Raw genomic sequence first — 23,951 nt, forward strand, 5'->3', positions numbered from 1 at the left:
GAATAAATTGCATAGCAGGACTAGCTTATGTGATTCCGCTGAATGTTCTATTAGAGTAATTAGGTGACTGCTCTACTATATTGATCTCGTGCACTGATTCCATTTCTGCATAGTAAAACAAGGTGCTAATGACTACAATAGTTGCTTTACTTTGGAAACTGAGCATTGGAATTAGTGAGGGGAGCAACTCCCCCCTCCCCCTTTTCTGCTCCCCTGAGCTGAAGTAATCATTAAGAAATTTGTATAGAAAAATTATGTCACCCTTCTGGCATCTATACAACAGTGATGGTAAGGATACAGCCTCTTAATATAGGATTTGTCATGTAAAAATGGGAGGAGAAGGGTAGCTCTACATTGTACCTTTTCAACCTTTCTCTGATCAAGAATAAATAGTGGTCCCCAAATGGCATCACTGTATTCCAAGATGGTGCAGTAAACAACTTAGATGACATGTCAAAGCCAAGATATTCAAAGGATTCTTGATCATGCCAAGTACTCGCTTAGCTTTTGTGGTAACTTCAGTGATATGATTATGGAACCTTTTCACACTGCATGTGTACCCGTTGCTCCGAGACTCCTCCTGGCTCCTGCATGAACGGTCCAGTGTGCCCATACAGCAGGCTGATCATGCCAAATATCTTGGAGCGTCTGTAGATAAAAATCTAAATTGGAATGAGCACACAAGACAACAAGTTGTAAGTAATGCAAACAAAGTGAGAGGGTTCCTTCAGCATTATCTTAAGAAGTATTCACCAGATGTTAAAACATTATTGCTTGTTTCCCCAATATTAGAATATGCCCGTGTAGCCTGGTCACCATACCATCAATGTAATGTACATACTTGGATGGCCCACTTTAGAAAGCAGACGCAACACCCTAAGAACTCTTATGATGTATAAAATTATGAAGAACTTGGTAGATGTACCTACTGATACAACTTTACAGCTGAGACGACATACTGAGAAACTTCAATGGCTACATACACATGACACATGTATGACAATACTCATATCTGAGTTTGTACATTAATGGAAATAATAAATAACAGTTACTACTCCTCGTAATTAATGTAGTCATTATTATCTATACATGGTGCAATTAAGAGTCAATGGAGTTTAATAGCTAGGTTATGCGGAGTGCAGGTCTGGCACTACTATACTGGACAGCCACTAATTATTGATGCATCCAGGAGGACCAGCCCCAAGAAAAATCAAATACACACGTACATTATGACTACTTGTACACATGTAATTACATTAGCTAACTACAAATAAACCAACTGACTCGAATTCAGTAAATGGTGGCCCCATGGGGTAGCTATAAGTGGTTCCAATTTGATCATGACTGCTAGCCTCTAGACCAGACCCTTAGAATTGTATGTCCCCGAAAGAAAACTTGCTACCTTTTGTCAATTTTGTAAAGTGATTAAATTCAAGGCGGTTAAAGTTCATAGATAACAATAAGTATTTTAGAGGCGTTTAAGGCGGTTAAAGTTCATAGATAACAATAAGTATTTTAGAGGCGTTTAGGAAGTTGCGATACCCGGAGTAGTTTCTGATGAATTTATTACAAAAGTAGTCTCGCGTGGCCAAACCGCTTTTTCTCTCTTGTCATCGGGTAGGATGTAATCTGAGTGGCTTGGCCACTAAGGTTAGTTTACAGTTTACATTAAAATACTCCCTTTGTGATAAATAGTCCAGTATCCGCCAACTCGCGAGGTATCCGCCAGTGGGGCCGCTCACACAAACCGCCGGGAACGCGATTTTTGAATGTTTCAACCACAGAGTGGCCAAGACTGTCTAGCCCTGGGTTCTCTACTATTTATTATACGATTTCAATATCATACATCGTCTCTTGAACCAAGCGCTGGCGGTTATTGATTAGCTAGAGGTTATTCGAAGGGGAGGTTGAGCTATAGATTATAGAGAGATGGTTGAGCAATGTAGCTAACAATAAACTTTTCGCGGATTTGTAAACGGTTTCTAATTTATTATATGAAGGTCTATGGTAAAATTTTCACTATTAACCTACATGATATGTCCACCATACTATGCCACAACAACTGAACCCACCAGTGGATGGAAATGTAGCTAAATGTAGCTAGTCAGTGCTGCAATTAATTCAGTAGAGAGAATTGTTACTATACAAACCAATGTAGAAGTAAACCCACATCTTAAGAATGCTTGTTGCTACATATTCATATAGATTTTCAATTATATTACTATCCGGCATTCTCATCTCTTGTTTTACTATAGTTTTTATTGCTTGGATCCCTACCGTGTCATTTTTATTTAGTTTTTTTTTTTGTTATAGCTGTGATATGCTGTATAACCTAAATATTTCCAGGGAGGTGATTTCGAGGTTTTGGGGGTTATCAGTGAAAATTTTATCCTTAGGCCTCCATATAGCTATAGTCTAATACATTTTGGGATTGTTTGTAAATCTGCAAAAAAATTAAATTAGGTAACATTGTTCAACCCTGTGACCCTCAAAATATTTAGGCTATACTGTACAATATATGACTGTTCTATTGAACATAGCTGTTGCATTACGGTGACTGCTTTATTAGAGTATTTTGAGTGGGCCTCAGGCGACTGGTTTACACAATATTTTCAAGGGGCATGGTTTTTCATGCCACTTTTTCACTGTAAGAGGTGTGGTTGATATGATCGATACGGCTAGGACATGTTGCGGTGCTTTGGTGCTCCTAGTTTGTAAAGAGGCATGGTCAATCCTAACATGCAGCTACGAGTACAGTGTCTACTAGCTAGCAATACCTCTTACAGCAGGGGTGTATCCATTCACTGGACTGGACTGGACTGCTGGACTCAAGTTTTTTTTGTTTTCTTGCCTATTATCACCAGACTTAACTAAAATAAGTGTCTTAGAAACTGACACCATTTACCACGAGACATAAAACTTGTACATTGATCACAAAAACTACACTAAAACCTTGGTACAGTTTTTTATCGTAATTTGCCTACTGCTAGCAATGTTTCAAGCACTGTGCACTGTTAACACTGCCGTCTTACCTATTTAGCCTTCTTTTGTGAAATAGCCACCATATAATATGTTTTACACCATTATGATATAGAAATTGCCTGTAGTCTGTGCATTCACTCTAGCTTTGCCAGCTCTTTGGTTTATAATGTTTGTAAATAACAACGAGTATGCAGTGTTAAAGAATTGCTTCCCAATGCACTCACTTTCAAACAGGAAGGTAAGGTTACACATATTTGCAAAAAAAATACAGTGGGTGTAACAGGAGTTCAAACCGAAGTTATAGACCTCCAAAACTATATAGCACCTTTTCAAACATATTTAATATAGCTAGCATCTTTAAACAGGCCGCAGGACCAGGTATCTTACACTTGTGCTGTAACGATTTAAAAAAAGATAGACTACGGTTAGCTGTATGTGCCTCTTTTTAATGCAAGACATGACATTGAGAGGAGAGCCCTAGCTTCAAGTGTGATGTACTACTCTATGAAATCACTTTTGGTGGTTGAAAAAGGTGTTTGTGGTTTGAAAAATGTGTTTGAGCAAATTTTATGTGAGTCCAGTAGTTCAGTCCAGTAGTCCAGTCCAGTAGTCCAGTCCAGTGAATGGATACACCCTTACAGCAGCATAAGTGCTTTAAATAGTTTTGGGGTGTCTAAATACAGAAAGTGTCAAAATGGAAATTCATGCCACGATATGGTTTCGTTGCATGAAGACATGATGACCAGCATGATTGAAGATAAAAGGAAAGGCAAGACATAGAGAGCAGACACTCGTTGGAACCACAAAAGACATACACCAAACATGTGATAATATCCAAATAGCAACAGCAGCTACAGATGTACCTACACTACTATGGATTGGCTACAAAAATCACTAGTACATTAAAAACACTTTGCTTGATAGACTATTATTATAAAGTAAGTTCTGATGTAAAGTACATGTGTGTATAGTGATGCTTGCTTTTGGTTTTGCTTTTTTCTTCCTAGCTCACTTTTTGTGTAGAACAGCATGATATATCCGTACTACTTTTTACCAGACCATACCACATTTGAAGTTATGCATGAGTATAGTTACATGTTAAGTAGAAATTTTAAATTACTTTGTGAACGATCACATAATAAATACAGACACAGAATGAGTTTATTTCACTAAGCCTCAGCTTCAAATTTGCTTTGTTTGTATAATAAAAATAACATTCTACACTTACTGGTTATAACATACATATCTATTCATGCTTGGAAATATTATGAGCTGTGGATATATATCTTATCTGTAGAGTCCTTTATGGAAAGTAAAATCACTGTTATTCCAGATGGAAAATCAAGTAAGTTATTGTTATAATTATCATCAATTTTGTCTAACAACAGGGTACACAAAAGGCTAAGTGACAAGGTGGTCCCCAGTGATACAAAAACTAAAATCTACAATAACGGTACAATTTGCAAGAACAAATAAAAGAACAATTAAGAGGACACACAGACATGTAATAGCTAGCAAACAAAATTATGCCAAGTTTTAATTTAATAGTCACAGGTAAGTTTATACATACCATACATTAGTGTTATTCCACATTGACAAGCAGCTACTCATAGGCGGATCTGAGGGGGGGCCAAGGGGTGCTGTGCCCCCCCTGGCCCTTCTCTGGCCCCCCTTGGACCTACAGTACCATATGTATACCAGAAACTAGAATCATGCATTCACACTGCATTTAGAAGTATAGAAAGCCAATTGGCAAATAGAAGACATCGCTTATAAATGTGCCTAACATTTATAGTTAAACTGTACACTGTAAAGAAAGTGAGGCAAATAAATTTGAATTTTGTGCAAGGATCGAGATACTCTAATAGAGCAGTCACTACTCTAATAGAGCAGTCACTACTCTAATAGAATAGTCGCAATTCTGATGTCATCAATTTACAAATTTTACAAATCGTAACAATGCTAGCTACTCCTTATTTTGATTTGGTATACACTTTACCATCAAACAGGTTATCTCAGATAGGCTAACCAATCTTTGTACGCATTGCAAATCATACACTTTTAAGCTAAGCATTATCAAAAATGCTCTGAAATTCAAACCTGGGAGGTCTGATTTTTAAAATTTTCTCCAACTACAGTTTTACAAACTGTATGTCCATCGTTCATCCAGCTATATGCTGAATAAGGTTATGCAAATGAATATAACTTGTGTTCTAGAATTTCCCCATAGCTCATAGTAGAATAAACACTGTTGTGCACTAAAACTTCTTGCCCCCCCCTTGGCCCCCCCTGACAGTGTCTCCTAGATCCGCCTATGCAGCTACTTATGCTACATAATATCCCTTTAGTATCTTACATACACTGTAGGACATAACCATACAAAACATATTTCAAAATAGAAGTTTTAAGGCCATGTAAACTTAATTATTAGCTTCTCACCCCCACTCACATTGCCATTTTCCTTACCACATCAAGGATTTTGTGTACCATTAGTGGCTGAGTGCAGCTACCCAGTACCTTTTAAAGTTGGTAACTAGCTAGAGCAGTCTAAGAAACTGCATTATTCTGGGTTGTTTTAGCTAGTTAATTCAGCTATTTAGTTAATGAAAATAAAATTCTACCTTTCTGCATTTATATCTTGAGTATTGAAGGATGAGAAACTAATGATCAGTGTTGGGAGTAACCCATTACATATGTAACACGTTACACATGTAACACGTTACATAAGTAACGCGTTACATAATAATTATTACTTTTGTGGTAATGAAGTAATATAACGAAATATGGTGTAAAAACAGGTATTATGACTCAAGTTACTTTACTTGCAAATGTAATGCACTATCTAAGTAATGAAGTTACTGTAACAAGTCTAATATTATGTAATATTATTACTTTAAATAATAAAGTTACTAATCTCGTTAGTAATCCAATGAGTAACACCTAGCCACTACGAAGTAACGAAGCTTACTGAATGAAGCTTATTCACCAGCTTCTTACTTATAACCAAGGATTGCACATTGTCCAACAACGCAATCATGTCATGTGATAAAGTGGTAGTTTCACACGTGACAGCTTAAGGCTGTGATACAAAATAATATAATATGTAATATTATTATTATAGTTACTTTATTATATGAGTAATATGTATCTGTAACTAAATAGTTCAGTTGTAAATAATATGTAATATGTAACGAGTTACATTTAAAATGTAACTGTCCCAACACTGCTAATGCTTAAGTTAATGAGCAATGTTTTACGCTAAAAACTAATGTGTGATTCTTTACCATAAGCAAACTATAGAACAGTAACCACAATCTCATTAACAAGGAAGCACCAAGGAGTGTGTCTTCCAATACTAAGAGGATGGTGTGTGTGTGTGTGTGTGTGTGTGTGTGTGTGTGTGTGTGTGTGTGTGTGTGTGTGTGTGTGTGTGTGTGTGTGTGTGTGTGTGTGTGTGTGTGTGTGTGTGTGTGTGTGTGTGTGTGTGTGTGTGTGTGTGTGTGTGTGTGTGTGTGTGTGTGTGTGTGTGTGTGTGTGTGTGTGTGTGTGTGTGTGTGTGTGTGTGTGTGTGTGTGTAATAAATGGTGCATGATTTCTATTTGGAACAATAGCAGCTACCTATTTGTATTACAAAAAAAGAGAAAAAGTAGTAAGTACAGATATGTTTAGTACGCCTTGCATAGAGTGTTGTCCTGAATAGTAGAAGTAGCTACATGGTTATACACCACAGCATTTATTACTTTTAATTAGTTCAAAAAATCAATGTGGTGATGCTTGAGATGCTCAATCATAACATTTAAGCTCATAATTTTTTATGGATTGTGGTGCTGCTCTAGTGTGGCTACTATTGAAGATGCAGTATTTAACCAAGTATAAATATGGTAATTCAGTTGCTTGTAGGCACATTTAGTGATACAGTCTATACAGTGCAAACATTACGATACATGCAAGTGTATATGGTTGCAGTGACAAATGAACATTCTTATAAGCAGCTTGGTGGAGTTGATCTACATATTGTCATGGTACAAGTTGCTGTTGTATTACATCAAAAGTTTCTTAGAGCATATTTTTTCAAACTTTTACTGGTATTGGCAATATAGTGGCTATTTGCTTGTTAATGATTGGACCACACTATTTTACTGATAATAAACATGTCCAAGTATGCAACAAGTGATGCTGTGCATCAGCTTATACTGCTGGTTATTAGCACATAATCATACAGTTATTGTACTGTACAGTAGGGACCACAAAGGAGTAGGCGTGGCCCATGAAAAAACATCGCTCAAAAGCCAGCCTCATCTTTTCCAGATGACGATGAGGCAGTGTTAGTTAGGCAAAACTAAGCCCAAACAAGCCTTCAGGTCGATGCTTTCAACAAGTTGCTAATTTTTTAAAACTTTATTGAACAGAATTTTCTACTGACTGACTGACTGACTGACTGAGTAACTGATTGACTGACTGAGTAACTGACTGGCTGATGCCTTCAGGCAAGCGTAACTTGACAATGGCTAAGGCTATGGGCTTGATTTTTTCAGTGTTTGACATCGCTTTGACTAGAGAGGTGCCTTTTGGCATACCGCAGTACACACAATGCATTCTTCATGGACTTACCATTATCCTCCTTTGTGTCCCATTCATCTTTGCTGACAACGAAAGTGTCGATTTGGCAGTAGCATGTGAAGGCTTCCGAAATCGTCTGTATATTTCATAGTGGCTACATTGCAGAAGTGCTTTTCAAACAGTTCTTGATTCATACTGCTGTGTAATGGGTTGAACATAGTCAACAACGAAACGTTATGGATGCTTCAGTGTCAAACTGGTAAAGCAGATAAAAACAAAAAACAACACTTTTCAGATGATAATTGTGGGGTGCGCAGCATTTCTTTTGATGTGGTATACGTGGATTGCAGAAGTGATTTTCGAACAGGTCTTGATTCGTAACGTTGTGTAATGGGTTGAACATAGCTGACAACGAAGCATAATGATACTTCACTTTTCAGACAATAATTGATATAGCTGAGGCGCATAGTGCCATTTCTTTCTGCAGTCATAATAATTATTTCCAAAAAAGTCAACAAACAAGTACACAAAAAATTTGGATTTTAACTAGAATAGGAACCATAGCACATCAATAAAAAGTACTGAAACAAGCTGGAGTAGTGCATGATATTAAATCACAGTAAAACAATAAGAAGTGAGCACAGTAGAGACTGTCTAACTCTCAGTATGGCCTGTACAAACACCCTGTGTAAAGTTCACCTTTCATCAAATCAACACCTTTACTGGGGGATAGAAAACTGTTGATTGGTGTTGATTAGTGTTGATGAAGGTAAAGCCTTTGTTCTGAAATAAGGCTGAGCTGTTACTTTATGCAGGGTGTTTGGTGAATACATTCAAGTTAGACACTCTCCACCTTACAAATATTATGAACTCTTAGTATTATGCAAAAATGATTATATGGTCATCCACATATTATAATGATCATCAATTCACTCTTTATTAAAACACATATAATATCACCACAGAAGATGACAGGCCTTCACTGGTAGACATTTACCGGGTTATAGTCCCACAATATGCAGACCAGTGGAGGAGTCTTGGTGCAGCACTTGGAGTTGAGGAATGCCAGTTGGAGATGATTTCACAAGATAATGCTCACAACCCTACAACCTGCTGTAGAGCAATGTTTTCAAAATGGCTAACATTGAAACGATCAGCAACTTGGGGTAAACTGGATGATGCTATTAGCCTCATAAAAACTGGTGTGGTTTCCACTAATAATGTCCAAGAAGAAGGTAGGTTGAGGCATGAAATGTTGAATACATCATTATAGCTATATGTTAAAACTTTCCTACACTATTGTCTGAGCCAATTCTGTACAATTTCAAGACTTTCCCACATTTTCATGGGCTCATACAAATTGAGCTCATGGACTTGGGTAAAACTATGAATGGATAGTACATAAATGTAATTATTAACTTGTGGATTTCAAATTATGTTGGGTATTTGTTGAGCCTTTGTTTAAGCCTAACCATTTTTCCATGTGATTTTCATCTAAGAATATCAAACTTCAGTTTCTGCATTTCCTACCTTTTAATGTTATGTAATTTGCCATTTACAAAGTTTAAAACTGTTTAAAATATTTATAATCATGTATGTGTTACAGTTTCAATGCCTAACACCCTCACTATAATACCAGATGGGAAGTCAAGTGAGTTCATATTATATGTTGCTAGTGTGTTTACAAACTATGTTATGATATTAAAATGATAAAATCTACTAAGCTGAAATGCTGTCCATCTGACTTACATGCTGCTTATTCATCAAACTTGGCACAGATCGACACAATAAGTGCTAAAATGAAGCACTTATCACTCCGCTACTTAAAGATTTTTGTTCTGAGCTGATGTGTGCTTCCTTTCATCTTCTACAGTAAGTCAAAAGCCTTGGTGTAGAGAAAGCTTGGCTACATTCCTTTGAAAACCACAGAACAAACTGTTTAAGTGGTGCAGGAGGTCATGGGTTCAAATCCAGACTGCTGCATTTTTATTCTTTCTAAATCATACCTTTATTGTACACACCTTTTAGGACTCAACTTTTAGCTCACAGTATCATGGCATCCAAAACAAGTATTGACGCACTGAAATTAATTTCTTGTCATCTGGCAACTCGAATATTGGGTCAGCAAATCACGTGTTTTTGTTTGTTCTTTGCAATGCATTGAAGGCACTGGTGTAAGAAGACCCTCTGAAAAGTTGAGCTACATTCCTGTCAAAACCACAGACAAACAACTGTAGTGTTTTGCGCTCCTCCCAAGTTATTATAACCAATGTGGTTTCAATTCCTGCCTAGGTCATAACTTCTTTGCACTTTTGATGTACTGTTTTCTTTTCTGTGCACGCATTCATTTGTTCCATGCAATTTTTTTATCTACAAATGTTTATGCTAGACTGCCTTGGACTATTTTGTGACTAAGGCAGGTGAATTGCCAATGTATTTGTCAATCTGAAAAATCCACACAGTTCAGCAAATTTGGTCCTTTGAATTTTTTAAGTTCACTAAGGCACATTATCCAGCTATAAGCAAGAGTAAATTATTTACTCTTGCTATATGCAGGCAGCATGTTTATTGTTGTTTTTTTACTCATTATAAACCAAAGCTGGCTGATGGTTGTCAAGATGTTCTAAATCACCAAGCCAAAACTCATCCAATACTGGAAAGATTTAAAGGTGTTTTGTATTTGCTTGCAATGGTCCTCACAACTTTTTACATTGTGTGTGTGTTGATGATATGTACAGTATTCACAGACTGTTTGCGTTTAGCCAAATAATGTTTACTAACATTATAGGAGATAATAGACCATTTCTGGCAGATCTCTACAAACATGTACCCCCATCATATGCCCTTCACTGGAAGGCTCTTGGTGTATCATTAGGATTTGAGAATTATCAGTTAGAGATGATATCCACTGATAATGCCCACAATTCTGATAGGACACTGACCTGTTTCAGAAGTATGTTATTCCAGTGGTTGTGTCACGGCAAGGCGAGTTGGGGTCAGATGGAAGATGCCATCAACCACATCAGATCTGGTGAATTGTCCTCTGGCAATATAAGTGTGTTAGATATATATGTATGTATACAAGCATAAATTTTCATTTCTAGATTTTTCTAGCAACCCTTTTGTGTTTGCTACAATAGAATTAAGGAATTAAAACTGGTAACTGCTCTATTACAGTATATCTATCTGTGCATGTTTGCAAGCTGAACACACAGAGCCAAGCTACTTTATAAACAGTATCATTTCTAGATAAGCATGTAAATCAAAGATGTCACTGGCAATTAAAAGTGTGTGCTCTATTACATCCAAGTGACTGCTCTATTAGAGTATCTCAATTGTTTGGTATTTTACTTATTATATTAGTTACTGTGCAGAAATCAAAAAGATTGTTGTGCACAGGTGTGATCATAATGCATGTTCAAGTTGGTACAAAACTCATCTAAGGTAGGGGAGTGAATTACAAGGGGGGGAGTGTGTTCCAGAGTCTGATTGTAGAATGGAAAAAGGAAAATTTATAAGAGTCAATCATAGTGACAAGCTGTTTATAATATCCTTCCCTTGATGGACGATGATTAGGTATTAGATCATTTGTAGGTATACTTAGATTGCCATTAATTATCTTATACATTGTAGTTATCTTAGATTTGTTTCTTCTTTCTTTGAGGGTAGGTAAATTTAATGATGACATCATTCTTGTTACACTACTAAATCTAGAAAAATTATTGTAGCAAAATCTAGCTGCTCTCCTTTGGATGGATTCAAGTTGATTTATGTTGGTGTGGGTGTGGGGTGCCCAGACAGAGGATGCATATTCAACAATGGGGCGGACCATCATCTTGTAACAATTTTTCTTAACAGAAACAGGGCATTGGTGAAGATTACGACGCAAAAATCTGGTTTGCTTTGCTAGTGACTCTTTGAATGTGTTCATTCCATGATAGTTTCTGGTCAATGGTGACCCCAAGATATTTTGTGTGAGGAACCTCAGAGATGATAGACTTCTCCAGATGATAGCTATAAATGATGGGATTTCTTTTATTGGTAATTCTCAAGTGTTCACATTTCGTAATGTTAAATTCCATCAGCCAAGTATGAGCCCATTCAGTAAGTTTGTCAAGGTCCTGTTGTAGGGTTATACAATCAGATTCGGAATGTATGTAGGAGTACAGTAGGACATCATCTGCATACAATTTAACTTTATTATTGACACAAGCAGGGAGATCATTTATATACAATAAAAACAGAAGTGGCGCGAGTACAGTACCTTGGGGTACACCAGAGAGAACTTGTTTAGAGTAGCTGTTTTTCCCTTCTAGCACTACATACTGGGATCTGCAAGTTAAAAAGGACTTAATCCACAATAGGATAGATCCATCAATCCCATAGTGTTGGAGCTTGAGGTAGGGTCGGGAATGTGGAACCTTATCAAACACGGCCTTACTAAAGTCAAGTAGAAGTACATCACATTGGCCCTTTGATTCAAACACTTGGCAAAGTCTTTTACCGTGGAAATTAATTGTGTTTCACAACTCCTTTTGTGACGGAAACCATGTTGTTCATCGCATAGAATGTTAAAGGATGTTAAATGATTAGATACACTTGAATATACTATATGCTCTAATATTTTGCAGCAGATACTCGTAAGGGACACAGGTCTATAGTTGCATGGGTCTGATTTATTACCTTTCTTATAAATAGGAACTACCTTCGCAGTTTTCCAGATACTTGGTAGTGTACCTTGATCTAAAGAAGCCTGGAAGATCAATGATAAGGCTGGGGAGATTTCATATGCCACTTCTTTAAGAAAACGAACAGGAAGGTTGTCAGGCCCGGGTGCCTTATGTTGTTGGATGTTTGATAGTAGATGGTATATGCCATCCACATGTATCTGAATTGGTGGTATACTAGGTGTTGGATCAGTACTTAGTGTAGGAAGGTGAGTGACATCTTCATTGGTGAAAACAGATGAGAAATAATCTGCTAAGAGGTTTGCTTTGTCTGTAGCATCCACAAATGTTTCACCCTGATGTTTGAGGGTGCCCACTCCAACAGAATCTTGCCTTTTATTCTTAATGAAAGACCACAAACGTTTAGTAATTGTGTTCTTGTTAGGATCAACAAGATTGGATACATATCTTTAAAAGCTGTACAACATTCGCGCTGGGACTGTCTTTTGAGATCGTAATACTTAGACTAGTCTGTTGGTAGGTTAGAACGTCTAGCTTGATTGTATGCACGCTGCTTTCTGCGGGTCAGCCTCTTAATATAGTTATTGATCCAAGGGTACTTACATTTGGAAGAAATTAGTTTGATTGGGACTGAATCCATACAGGTATTACAAATGGACAGAAATTCATTCCATAAAACATCAACAGGAGTCGAAGTTGAATAGTTATTGAGAAAGTCCTCACAGAGTGTTTGAATGTTACTTCGGATAATGTTAAAGTCAGCTTGGGCCCACAGATAGATTATTCTTTTAGATGGAGAGGAGAGGTTTGCTACAACGGATGAGACAACAAGAACTGCTTCATGATCACTGATACCATCTACGGTGTCACATGTCTCAACTAAAGAAGGTCTGTTGGTTCTGAAAACGTCTAATATGTTTGGACCTCTAGTGGGTGTGTTGACCATTTGACTAAGTGCATTGTCATTAAGGAAATCAAGGAAGGAGTTGTTTAGAGTGACAGGATAAGAGTGACTGGTGGTGCAATTATTTACCCAGTTTATATCAGGAAGGTTAGTGTCTCCTGCAATCCATAAAGCAGAATTGGGGAATTTCATATGAATAGCTGTAAGTTGTCGACAGAGTTCTGCTAGGTAAGATTCATCACTAGAAGGTGGTCTGTAAACTGAGCAAGCAATAAGTGATGATTGATCTGCTAGTTGAATATGACAAGCCACTAACTCACAAGACAAGGCAGTGAGATGAATATCATGAGTAGTAAAGGTATCACGACAGGCAACAAAAACATCACCATAGCCGTTGGCTCGGTCTTGACGATAAACAACATAACCACTTGGAAAGCCTTTACTGTTCTTTATACTAGATTTGAGCCATGATTCTGTACCAAAATTAACATCAGGAGAGTGAGTATTAATTATATTCTGAAAGGATTCTTTCTTGGAAACCAAATATTGACAATTTAGTACCAGAGCAGTCAAAAGGTGGGATACATCACAGTCAGTAGAAGTAAAATCAATTGGGGAAGGGGGTATAGGATTATCAGTGCGGGAGGGGTTTAAGTGTTCCTCCGCACTACTTTCCCATTTTTTATCATATAAACATTTTCTGACTTATTCATGTCAGCCAGTTGTTGCTTCAGTGCTTTGTGTTTCTTTTGTTCAAGTGGGGTAAGATCTGGTGTTATAAACAAGGAACGGATATTTGGTGGATTTGTGGTAGATCTGCAGGGGCGGATCTAGGATTTATAAAGGGGGGGGGAGCTAACTCAAAGTACTAATCTCTTGGGTAGAGGTGTGCTTTACACACCTCCCAGTATGCGAAGCATGCTGGAACTAGGGGGGTCTGGGGGCATGCCCCCCTAGGAAATTTTTGAAAAATAGATGCTAAAATACTGTAATTTGGAGACATTTCCACATAAAATTCATATTTCTGCCTGTAGATATTTATACACTGCTTATAGTTATGGCTCTCTAAAGTATTTTGTTAATGGAAAAGTTTGGGTAGGTACTGACAACCAAGCACATGATGCACCCTCTCACAATTGCACAACAATAGGTGCACGTTAGAATAATAATGTTGAAGAGGTGGAAAATTTTGAAATTTGAATGATACGAGATTGAACCTGAGAGCATTTTCAATGGAAATTGTGTACCTGAATTAAGTATTGCCATACATATTAACTACACAAGTGGATGAATCAAGCCTTGTAAACAGACCAATGCACTTCATTGTATGTATAGGTGCAGGCAGATTTGGAAAAATTCCATAACAGAATTAACTATATGCTTCCAGTGATTGTTCTATTAGAGTAGTTAGGTGACTGCTCTATTAGAGTATCTCAATCTTGTACAACTTCAATGTTGATCCAGGTCCTTGTTGCATAACCTTTAGCATAAATTAATGCCTTGGAAAGATGTTTATAAGGTTGTTTTATGAGTATTTGTATTATTAGTAATCATATAATTATGCTAAGACAAACTTTCATTATAATCCTCAGCATATTGATCAAGTAAAGTCTAAAAGTGAAGGGGGAGCTTCAGCCCCCAAAGCCCCTCCCCTGGATCCGCCCCTGATCTGAGTTTGGTTTTGTTCTTTAGGACAGAAGCTCTTTCTTGAGTGGAACTGAGAGACACTTTCAAACGTCTTGGCTTATCAGATCTTTTCCCTAGTCAGAAAGCATTGGTGATTGATACAGATAGACCTAGGTAGGTTTTTGAAGTGCTGACAAACACTTTTTAATGTCATCCTGTTTTCTAGCAGTACCATCTGTGGCATTAGACTCTTCAAGGTTATGTATGATGATGTTTGTCTGACGCTTCTCCTTTTCTTTTTGTTCTACAACTAGGGAGGCTTCAATCTGAGCAACAGAATCCTCAGAGACTTGTAGAGGTGTTGGGGAAACTGAGTTGTTGGCAGGTGAGGAGTTGCTTGCTATTGCAGTTGTAATTTAATTCTTTGTGGTATCTACCAAGCTGTGATTCAATATTTTTAATTACCTCAGAAAGTTTCTTCTCAGTGGATTGGACCTCTGAGAGCTTGGTTTCAACAGACTCTAGCCTTGAATCAACACATATCTGTTCTTCATAAAATTGAAGGGCCATAGGCACCTTCTCAAGGCAGGTTGAACAAAAGAACACAATGTTACCCACAACATTATTCAACATACTACTAAGATCAGAACTTATCTTGGCACAAGCACTGTGCTGATGACTCTCACACCAGCAGCATTCAAACACATCGTCAGTAGCCTTTTCTGAGCATACAATACAGTTCTCTGGGTTATTCTTCGATGGTGATTCAGTTCTAGGTCACTTGATTCTGTTCGCAAACATGGATCCCCCAATTGATGCCTAGGGTAGAGCTGAAAAACAACACACAAAGCAACAGAAAGACACAAATACTGCTGGCCTTTTAGGGTACTGTTAAAGTTGACATGGTACCACGTTGTTTAGGAGGTTTGGTAGAGAGGGATGTTTGACGACTGGCGAAGATGAGCTTCGTAATTTTCACGATTTAGTGGTATGTCACTTGTAAACAAATGGCTCTGAAACACATATGGAGCCAATTAAAAACCAAATATCTGCTTTGCAAATGATGATCTGTCGGATTAATGGTGGTATTAATTGTAGATGTGACCCATGCCATTATGCCAGTAATGCATGATACATCATGTGCTAACCAGTGGTAGAGGAAGTATTTGATGTGTGTGTGTGTGTGTGGGGGGGGTAACCAGAGCATAGAATCTCTGGTAGCAGAGGGTCTGGGCTGTAGCCATTTTTAGCTTTCACAATATCTCAAAGTTCACCAGAATTAATTTATAGGTACAGTTTGAAGTATTTCAACTAAAATACCAACTTTTTAGTCAAAAGTAATTATTTGCAGCTAATACAAACCTGTTTTTTTTAGCTGTTGACCACAGAGTCATTGGATCTATGTATAGCATTTATGAACAAAACAAAACAGCCTTAGACATCTGGAAACGCTTGGTACAGTGGTTAGACACCAACTATCAAAGTAAGAAGTTAGTGTTCAATTCCCACTGTAGGTGATTTTTCCATTTTTACCACTGTTTTGTGAAGAGCTTTGACTGCTCTATTAGGGTATTTGAGTGTTTTATTAGAGTATTGATCTTTTTCACAGTTTTCAGCCCCGCCCCATTTCAGTGAGATATCATTCTGAGGAGGGCTTAGCCTCAGCAGACTAAGGAGGGATTCAGCCCCCTACCCCCCTACCCCTCCCTTTTTTTGCAGCCTATGGTGCTAACCTGTTTTGATTAGCCATAAATAGAATCATCATATCATCATATCATTTCAGTCACTTGCACTAAAACACTTATTACTTTGTTTTTGCTCATTGGCAACCCTATAGTACAAATTTGTAGGCCATATGTGACTGAATTTTGGGAAATGGTTCCAAAATAACACATTTTTATTTCAGTATATTTATTGCTGCCACGTGAACAGTATTAAATATTCCATAACATTTCAAAACAATGCATGGAATTCAGTGCTTAAATTACTGAAATATTGTTAGAAACACTTGGGAATATGTACTCATAACTATAAATACATGAAGAAATACACTGTATTTCATATGTGATATTGAATCATTTCCCAAGATTCGGTTACATATAGTTTTTGTGTACATTATTATTTTAATCTTGACCATATTATAGTAGCTACTTGGTTGTATAGATTTAGTGGATTTTAGTGAGGGTAGTAAAGAATTAATAAGGCTGTATTTAGGAGTACCTGTATCTGTCATATCAACTACTACTAGCTACATGCAGTGCTCCCTCAATTATCTGAACCTCGATTATCTGAATAGTAGAATGACTGCTCTATTATTAGAGTATTTCGTCTAAGATGTATGTTCTATTAGAGTATTTGAACAAGGCTCTGTATACAAATGAACGGACTTTGATTATCCAAACTTTTTGATTATCTGAGCATGTCTTGGTCCCAAGGGGGTCAGATAAACCAGGGACTCGAGGGAGCGCTGTATGTATTGTTAGTTGCTGCTAGCCTTAGCACCTGCCATCTGTATCATGGCTGTTTACTTCTGCATGCGACCAATAATATCAGCTGCTGCAAGTGTTAAATAGATGAAGACAGCTTTTGTTACTGACCAGCTATGGGTTATTGTTGGCTGCTCTTATTGCCACTATCTCTATTGCTATATGTCAAGGATAGATACCATTGCTAACTAATTCCACAAGCTGCTATTTACTGTAGCTGTTATTGGTTATTGTTAGCTGCTATATGGCTGTATGGATACTGACTGGTTGCTGGTGCATCTGCACTGCTGATATATAGTTGCTGCTAAGTCACATTATGAGCTCCTGTTAGTTACTATAATTATACTTCTGCCAACTACTACTATTACTGGTTCTTTGTTGTTATTTATTGCTACTATGTTCTACTGCCAGCTTTGCTGCCAGTGGAATGAGGGGTACAATGAACACAAATGGGGCTACAATTAAATTTAGTGGAAAAATTAATTAAAATATCAAAAAGCTTAAGGCACTGAATAATTATTTGCAGAGGAAACTTTTACAGTTTACATAATGATGTAAAAATTTGTAAGTCAAAGTTCATATACAGTATATGTATTAAAGTTTTTACTGTACTTTTTAAAATAAATTACTGAAAACAACCTTACTGTAGCTATATGTTATCTATTATCGTAATCTCATGCACATGTAGGACCTGGTAGTGCTGAAACCACCGGTAAGTCTTCTGATGATGCTCCTATCCTCCTTTGTGCATCAGATGGGAAGGGTGGCAAGATAGAGCCAACTTTTGTCAATTTGATGAAATGTGTAGAGAAGGTGGTGGACTGGAAGAAACTGTCTGTACACTTACTAAATGACAATTATGGCTCCAAAACTATGCAAATTGAGAGTAATTATTGTGATGTTAGAAGCTGTCGTACTGCAATGATCAGAGAATACCTAACTAGTGATCATGTGTCTTGGCGGGATATGTTGACAGCCTTAAGGAGTGCTGGCTACAATGATATAGCTGCTAACATAGAAAAGTCTCTTGGTATTGAAGTGGACAGTCAGCCTAATCAAGGTGTGTGTGTGTGTGTGTGTATGTGTGTGTGTGTGTATGTGTGTGTGTGTGTATGTGTGTGTGTGTGTATGTGTGTGTGTGTGTGTGTTGGTGTATGAGGCAGCTCAGCTACATGGTACAATACCCTGGTAATCACAATGTTTCCAGGCTTGATGTTCAGTGATTCACAGTTACTGTTGCTGTTTAAATAAGTACAAAAACTTTACTCACATTGCTTTAGGGACCTGGTGACCTGCATGGTGTCAACTGGTGAAGCAGAAAACTATAATGAGCACAAAGTTATCACTGCATTGAGCCTGACTCAATATAACTGAGTTAATAGCTACAGAGAGTATATGATATTAATTATTGATTAATTGTATTTCATGCAATTGGGTAAATCTGTTCTTCTTTGCAGGAAGGAAAGAGATTTTGCCATACAGTGGAACCTCTCTATTTATAGTGGGCACTTTGAAACCTGAATTTTGGGATGAGTTTTGCTGTAATGTTTTCTTTTTCAAGAGTATAAATGTATAGAGTCAGACCTGTTGGGACCAAAATCTTTTTATTTATTATAGAGATTTCTCCCATTATGTACGCAAATTCAGAGTTTGTTGAGAGAAGTTCCGCTGTATATGGTATTATTTTTCTGTGCTGATAAATGTGTGTGCGTGCGTACGTTCGTGCATATTAATTTTTATGTGTCAATGGTATTTACTAATGGTCTTCATCACTATTTAGCATCTACTGCTGTTGAATCAGAACCTCCAGCTAAGAGAAGAAAGTCAGAACTATAAAAGCATAAAATGTACTGGTATACATACTGTATGTATGTTTATTCAATGTAAAGGTAAACTTTAATCCTTTCAATATTTCAAAAAATGCTCCTTGGAATTCTTTGAATTTTTTTGTGAATAATGACTAGGTCATGGTCTATGTTTGATATATATAATTGTTATGGTGGGATCACAATGGGTTCAAGAGATATGATGGATTATGTTGTGGTATGTAGTGGAATTTTGTAGTCTATTATTACTATATGGGAGTGCACACCTCCAATAACCACTCACAACAAGGCCATGCCAATTTTGTCTTACAGAGTGCAATCTGTGTTAGTGACCACCTGTATTGAAAGACCGCCTATGAGCTGTGTAGCTAATTACCAAAGCATCAAACTCTTTCTAGCAAATCCAAAAATAGTCCTAATTATACAGGTTAGCATTATATTATAGATCTGCACACCATGTGTCCATGAACATATCATGTGAATGTTGTACCATTTCTTCAGAAACACCTTCTTTATTTGAATCCCACTGTAGTGGACTTAGTCCAATTTTAATTTGTGTTTGTTACTGCATACGTACGTATAGGAGAACTCAAAAAGGATATCTGAACTCTTTATTAACCAGGACATCTGTTTATTATATTTGGACCAAGACACTTTGTAATATGAACACTTTATTGTGGTCCTAGGAGCGGAAGGGTTTTACCATTCACATACATTGCTTGTACCTCAATGTGTGAAACTAATTACTAAATTACTTCATATTCATGACCACTTTGAAGATCAAATCATAAATTCGTGTACACACTCATGCAGGAAGTAACCATGTTGACCACATTTTCATGTGCATTTATTTAAACATTTGCAATTGCCTGTACTGATCTTCAAAGCATGGATGCAAAATACTTTGACAAACCATTTAGTAATTACAGTACTATAAATCACACATTGAAGTATTCGTAATAAAAAAGTCTTGGTACAAGTAATGCATCTACTGTATCTCTTCTATTCCCTGGACCATTGATAAAGTGTTCAATTTTGAGAAACAACAGACTTGTCTTGGGTCCAAATGTACGTACAGTTATAAAGTGAGATCATGAATAAATATACTAGCTATCAAGGTGCCCAGGTATATTTTTGAGAAGGTCTGTTGTATCTATGCAGCCATGTACATATCTTGAATAGTGAAGCTATGTATTTAAGTGCACTACAGCGGAATTTGACTTAATAAATAAGGCATTTCTGAAGAGATGGTGTAACATTCACATGTTTATGGATGCATGGTGATCTTATTTAAAGTCCACCTATCTAATAAGGACCATTTTTGGATTTGCTAGAAAGAGGTTGATGCTTTGGTACTATACCGTAATATCCAATTAAATTAACTGCAGCACATGGGTGGTGTTTCAATACAGGTGGTCACTAACACAGGTTGCACTGTACCTAGACACCTTCACTCTATGACAAACTTGGCATGGTCTTGTTGCGAGTGGTTATTGGAGGTGTACACTCCCATACAGCAATAATAGGCTACAAAATTCCATGTGTCCAAGTTGGCATGGTGGTCCCACCACAAAAATTTCATCTAACATAAACCAATAAGACTATGACCCAGTCATTATTCACAAAAAAAATCTAAGAATTTTAAGCAGCATTTTTTTGAAATATAAAGAATTAAAGTTTTCGATAAAGTACGTTTGAACCATAGATATCCTATAATTTAGGGATCACTGGAAAGGTCGATCAACAGCCTTTCATGACCAATTTTTCATGAAATATTCAAAATAATTTTATTTGTGGTCATCAATCAGAAACTATGAGATGTATGCAGCTAAAAATTTGCAATGATAAGCACCACAGATACAAACACACCAAGTTTCATGAAAATCCAAGAGGTGACCCTAATCTCCTTGTTGATTTAACATGGAATGACCCATTTACTATTTAGACTATAGTCCCGTGCATTGCTGCAAGTGGCATTTTGAATTGTCACTTAGATGGCTTTATGACTGAAAAGTATGTATAACTCTTGCTCTATATTTGCAAAAGAGCAAACTAGTCTTTAAGTCAGTACTGAGCTAGTAAATTTCTGTGCAATTTTTGTTGTGCCAGTTTTATCTTAAAGTTTTAGAATGAGTGGTTTATGATCAATAAACATATTAGTTATATTTATTTTGTGATTGTCAATCACAATTTCGTCCAAGTTACTCAACTCAGGATGTTCTCCTGTATGTTACTGATTCTAGGCAAACAACTGTTGATGAGACTGCAGTAGCTTTCTTAGACGTATCCAAGGTTTTTGGTTGTGTTCATGACATACTATATACTGTCCAAGTTGGCATGTTATAATGTAGTGTGTTATATATATAGGACATTCTTTTTACTTAATTAGTTTGCGAGAGTTACTTATATTATCATGTCATTAACAACATGTCGGTATATGCAGGGATTATCATCTATCTGGGGTGAGGTATATACCGGTGTATATATGTTGGTATGCCAGAGGGATCAATTTTGAAATTGTGTATGCTATGCACTTAACCCAAAGTGTATACTTGTAGACTAGTTGTAGTGACAAAAACAAGTTTATTCTTCCACATCATTGGAAATCCAGGTGTTTAGATATCAACATCATTTACATTTCCTACTACCCACATTCTTTCAAGTAAAGTAAAATGACATGAGCAGGTTTAGTAAAACAGTTAGACGTACAAATTGTACACACTGCTAATTATCTACATGGTGCCAGAAGTGCATGTGCTATTGTACAGATTATACACAGTAAGAACAAAGTCTCTTGGTCTATACTACAGTTTTGCGTGCCAGTGCACATGGATAGTATAAATGTGTGCCATACAGTACAGTAGTACTGTACATTAGAAATCATGGAGGTAATGTTTTCTCACAAATAAATTTTGGCTAAAACCAGACAATATCTTCATGCTACCTTTGAAGCATTGGTTAGGTGTAGTCAAGCCCAAAAATGCCTTCTGTGAGATATGAAATGCTTGCTACCAATTTAATGGAATTTTCTGCTGACAGACTAACTGCCTGCCTCCTGGTGCCTCCAAACAAGTGCTAGGACAAGCGTAACTCAATAATGGCTAAGGTGAGGCTTAAGTTTTTCACTGCTAGGCATCACTTCAGTCCGACGGGTGCTTTTTTGGTGTACGACAGTGCTTACAATGCAAGCCTGTCGTGGACTTAGCTACCCTCCCATTTCTTTCACTGACAGTAGCACATGATGAGTTTCCCTATGTTGAATATAATGGGAATCATCCGTATTTTCCAGATTGCTGGATTGCAAGAGGCGCTTCTTGTACTGATCTACTTTAGGTACATAAATCCAGGTCTGTGTAAATCTTGGCAAATCAGAGTTTAATTTCTGTCTAACCATGTACATTGTAATTTTCACTCGAGCATATCACTGTTGTGTCATCAGCATGCAAATTAGCATGCAAATTAGCAATGGGTATGCATAGTATAAATTATTCCACATGGCTCCAAAAGAGAAGGTATCTCATAAAAAATAATCACGGACACAGTGCACTACCCTGGGGTATTCCACCTTTCACCGAGGTGACTTTTTATGCACAAACTTAAAGTAAAGCAGCAAAGAACATTGTGACTGACAATCTTTCTTACCACAAGTAATGCTGTAGAAGATTGAGGTACAGTTATAAGAAACAGTCTTGTAAAATAATTTTCGCTCAGTGTAAATCACATGAAAGTATTTTACACAAAAAATTTTATCATGAAACTTTTGCACTAAAATAATTATAGCTTATTACAGTGTTGCAGCAACGTAAGTGTATTTATAGTGCTAGGTAGTTCTTCACTAAGAGAAAAGTCCAGACAAAACATCCAACAGTGATGATGATGATGATGTTTCACCATCTCCTGGAGTAAGAATAAGACAACATGCTTATATAAATGTCATACATTTTGTGTGTATGCACCTGTGATGGCTACTTCATGGGTTAGTTGATCTACAACACTTCCATCTCTTATAGTAAACACTAGACACTGATATTTGTCATCATGTTTCACAGAGTGGACAGTGAGGTGGTGAGTGATGCCTTGTAGTGACCTGAAACTTGGAGACACAGAAACAGAGTGATCATCATCTCCATTTTGGATGATGGAACTTTTATAAAACCATCCCACCCAGTAATGATTTGGATCACCATCCACATCACATGATAAAGTGATGGGTAGACCAGGTCTAGTAACATTAACAGTAACTGGATTGCTGATTATTATTGGTTTGGGTATCACTGTAAGTGTAAAGATAGCAGCTAATAAAATGATTCTTAATGTGCTGTGTATTTACCTTGAACTAGTTTACTTGTCATTTCATCCTTGTTGTTGGTGTTACATTCCAAGTCAAAAGAGATGTTACTTTTTAAGCAGGTAATATTGAAGTTGTTAATGTAGTTTGCACTTTTCAGAGCTAGACCCTTTGCCATTGCTCCATCGACTGTGCAATTTGGACCCATCCCACTGATGTGTATGTACGTGGGTTTATTTGCTCCAGTAAAAGTACAACTTCCATTGACAGTTTGTCCATCATAAAGAGTATTAAAAATGTTAAGCTCAACCTTAGTATCTCCTAAGCAACAAAGGTATATGAAATGTTATAGCAAAGTATAGATCCTCACCTTTGTATATGAGTGCTATCAATATGAGGCTTGCTGTTGCAGCAATTCCAGCCATCTTGATAAATGCAGCAAAGTCAGTTTGTTATACAATTAACACACCATAAACACTGCTCTTTATATAAGCTACTGTAGTTATGTTTTCCCTGGGACACCATCAATTGAGAGTTTCCTGTTACATACAATATATAAGTAAGTTTAGAAAATCACCTTAACCATTGTCT

The 23,951-nt window shown here is 37.0% G+C and overlaps 2 protein-coding genes across 4 annotated transcripts; one reads left to right on the forward strand and one right to left on the reverse strand.

Moving 5' to 3' along the window:
* Positions 1-1,519: 1,519 nt before the first annotated feature.
* On the forward strand, positions 1,520-19,308 carry LOC136265867 (uncharacterized). 3 transcript variants are annotated; one of them, XM_066060801.1, is made up of 7 exons: positions 1,520-1,650; positions 4,280-4,327; positions 8,508-8,777; positions 9,149-9,193; positions 10,331-10,573; positions 17,935-18,306; positions 19,027-19,308. In XM_066060801.1, exons 2-7 carry the CDS (start codon positions 4,288-4,290, stop codon positions 19,080-19,082), a joined length of 1,026 nt encoding a protein of 341 aa, XP_065916873.1. In that variant the 5' UTR covers positions 1,520-1,650; positions 4,280-4,287; the 3' UTR covers positions 19,083-19,308. The 3 variants fall into 3 exon arrangements, with proteins under 3 accessions (XP_065916873.1, XP_065916872.1, XP_065916874.1); XM_066060800.1 differs by having other exon boundaries at positions 10,331-10,597; positions 19,027-19,307; XM_066060802.1 differs by lacking the exon at positions 10,331-10,573 and having other exon boundaries at positions 19,027-19,307.
* Positions 19,309-22,779: 3,471 nt separating this feature from the next.
* On the reverse strand, positions 22,780-23,951 carry LOC136265868 (uncharacterized). Its single transcript, XM_066060803.1, has 4 exons — positions 23,731-23,951; positions 23,403-23,681; positions 23,029-23,346; positions 22,780-22,969 (listed from the first exon to the last, which is right to left on the reverse strand). Exons 1-4 carry the CDS (start codon positions 23,783-23,785, stop codon positions 22,908-22,910), a joined length of 714 nt encoding a protein of 237 aa, XP_065916875.1. The 5' UTR covers positions 23,786-23,951; the 3' UTR covers positions 22,780-22,907.

Source organism: Dysidea avara, chromosome 9 (assembly GCF_963678975.1).
Source record: "Dysidea avara chromosome 9, odDysAvar1.4, whole genome shotgun sequence".
NCBI classification, from domain to species: domain Eukaryota; kingdom Metazoa; phylum Porifera; class Demospongiae; order Dictyoceratida; family Dysideidae; genus Dysidea; species Dysidea avara.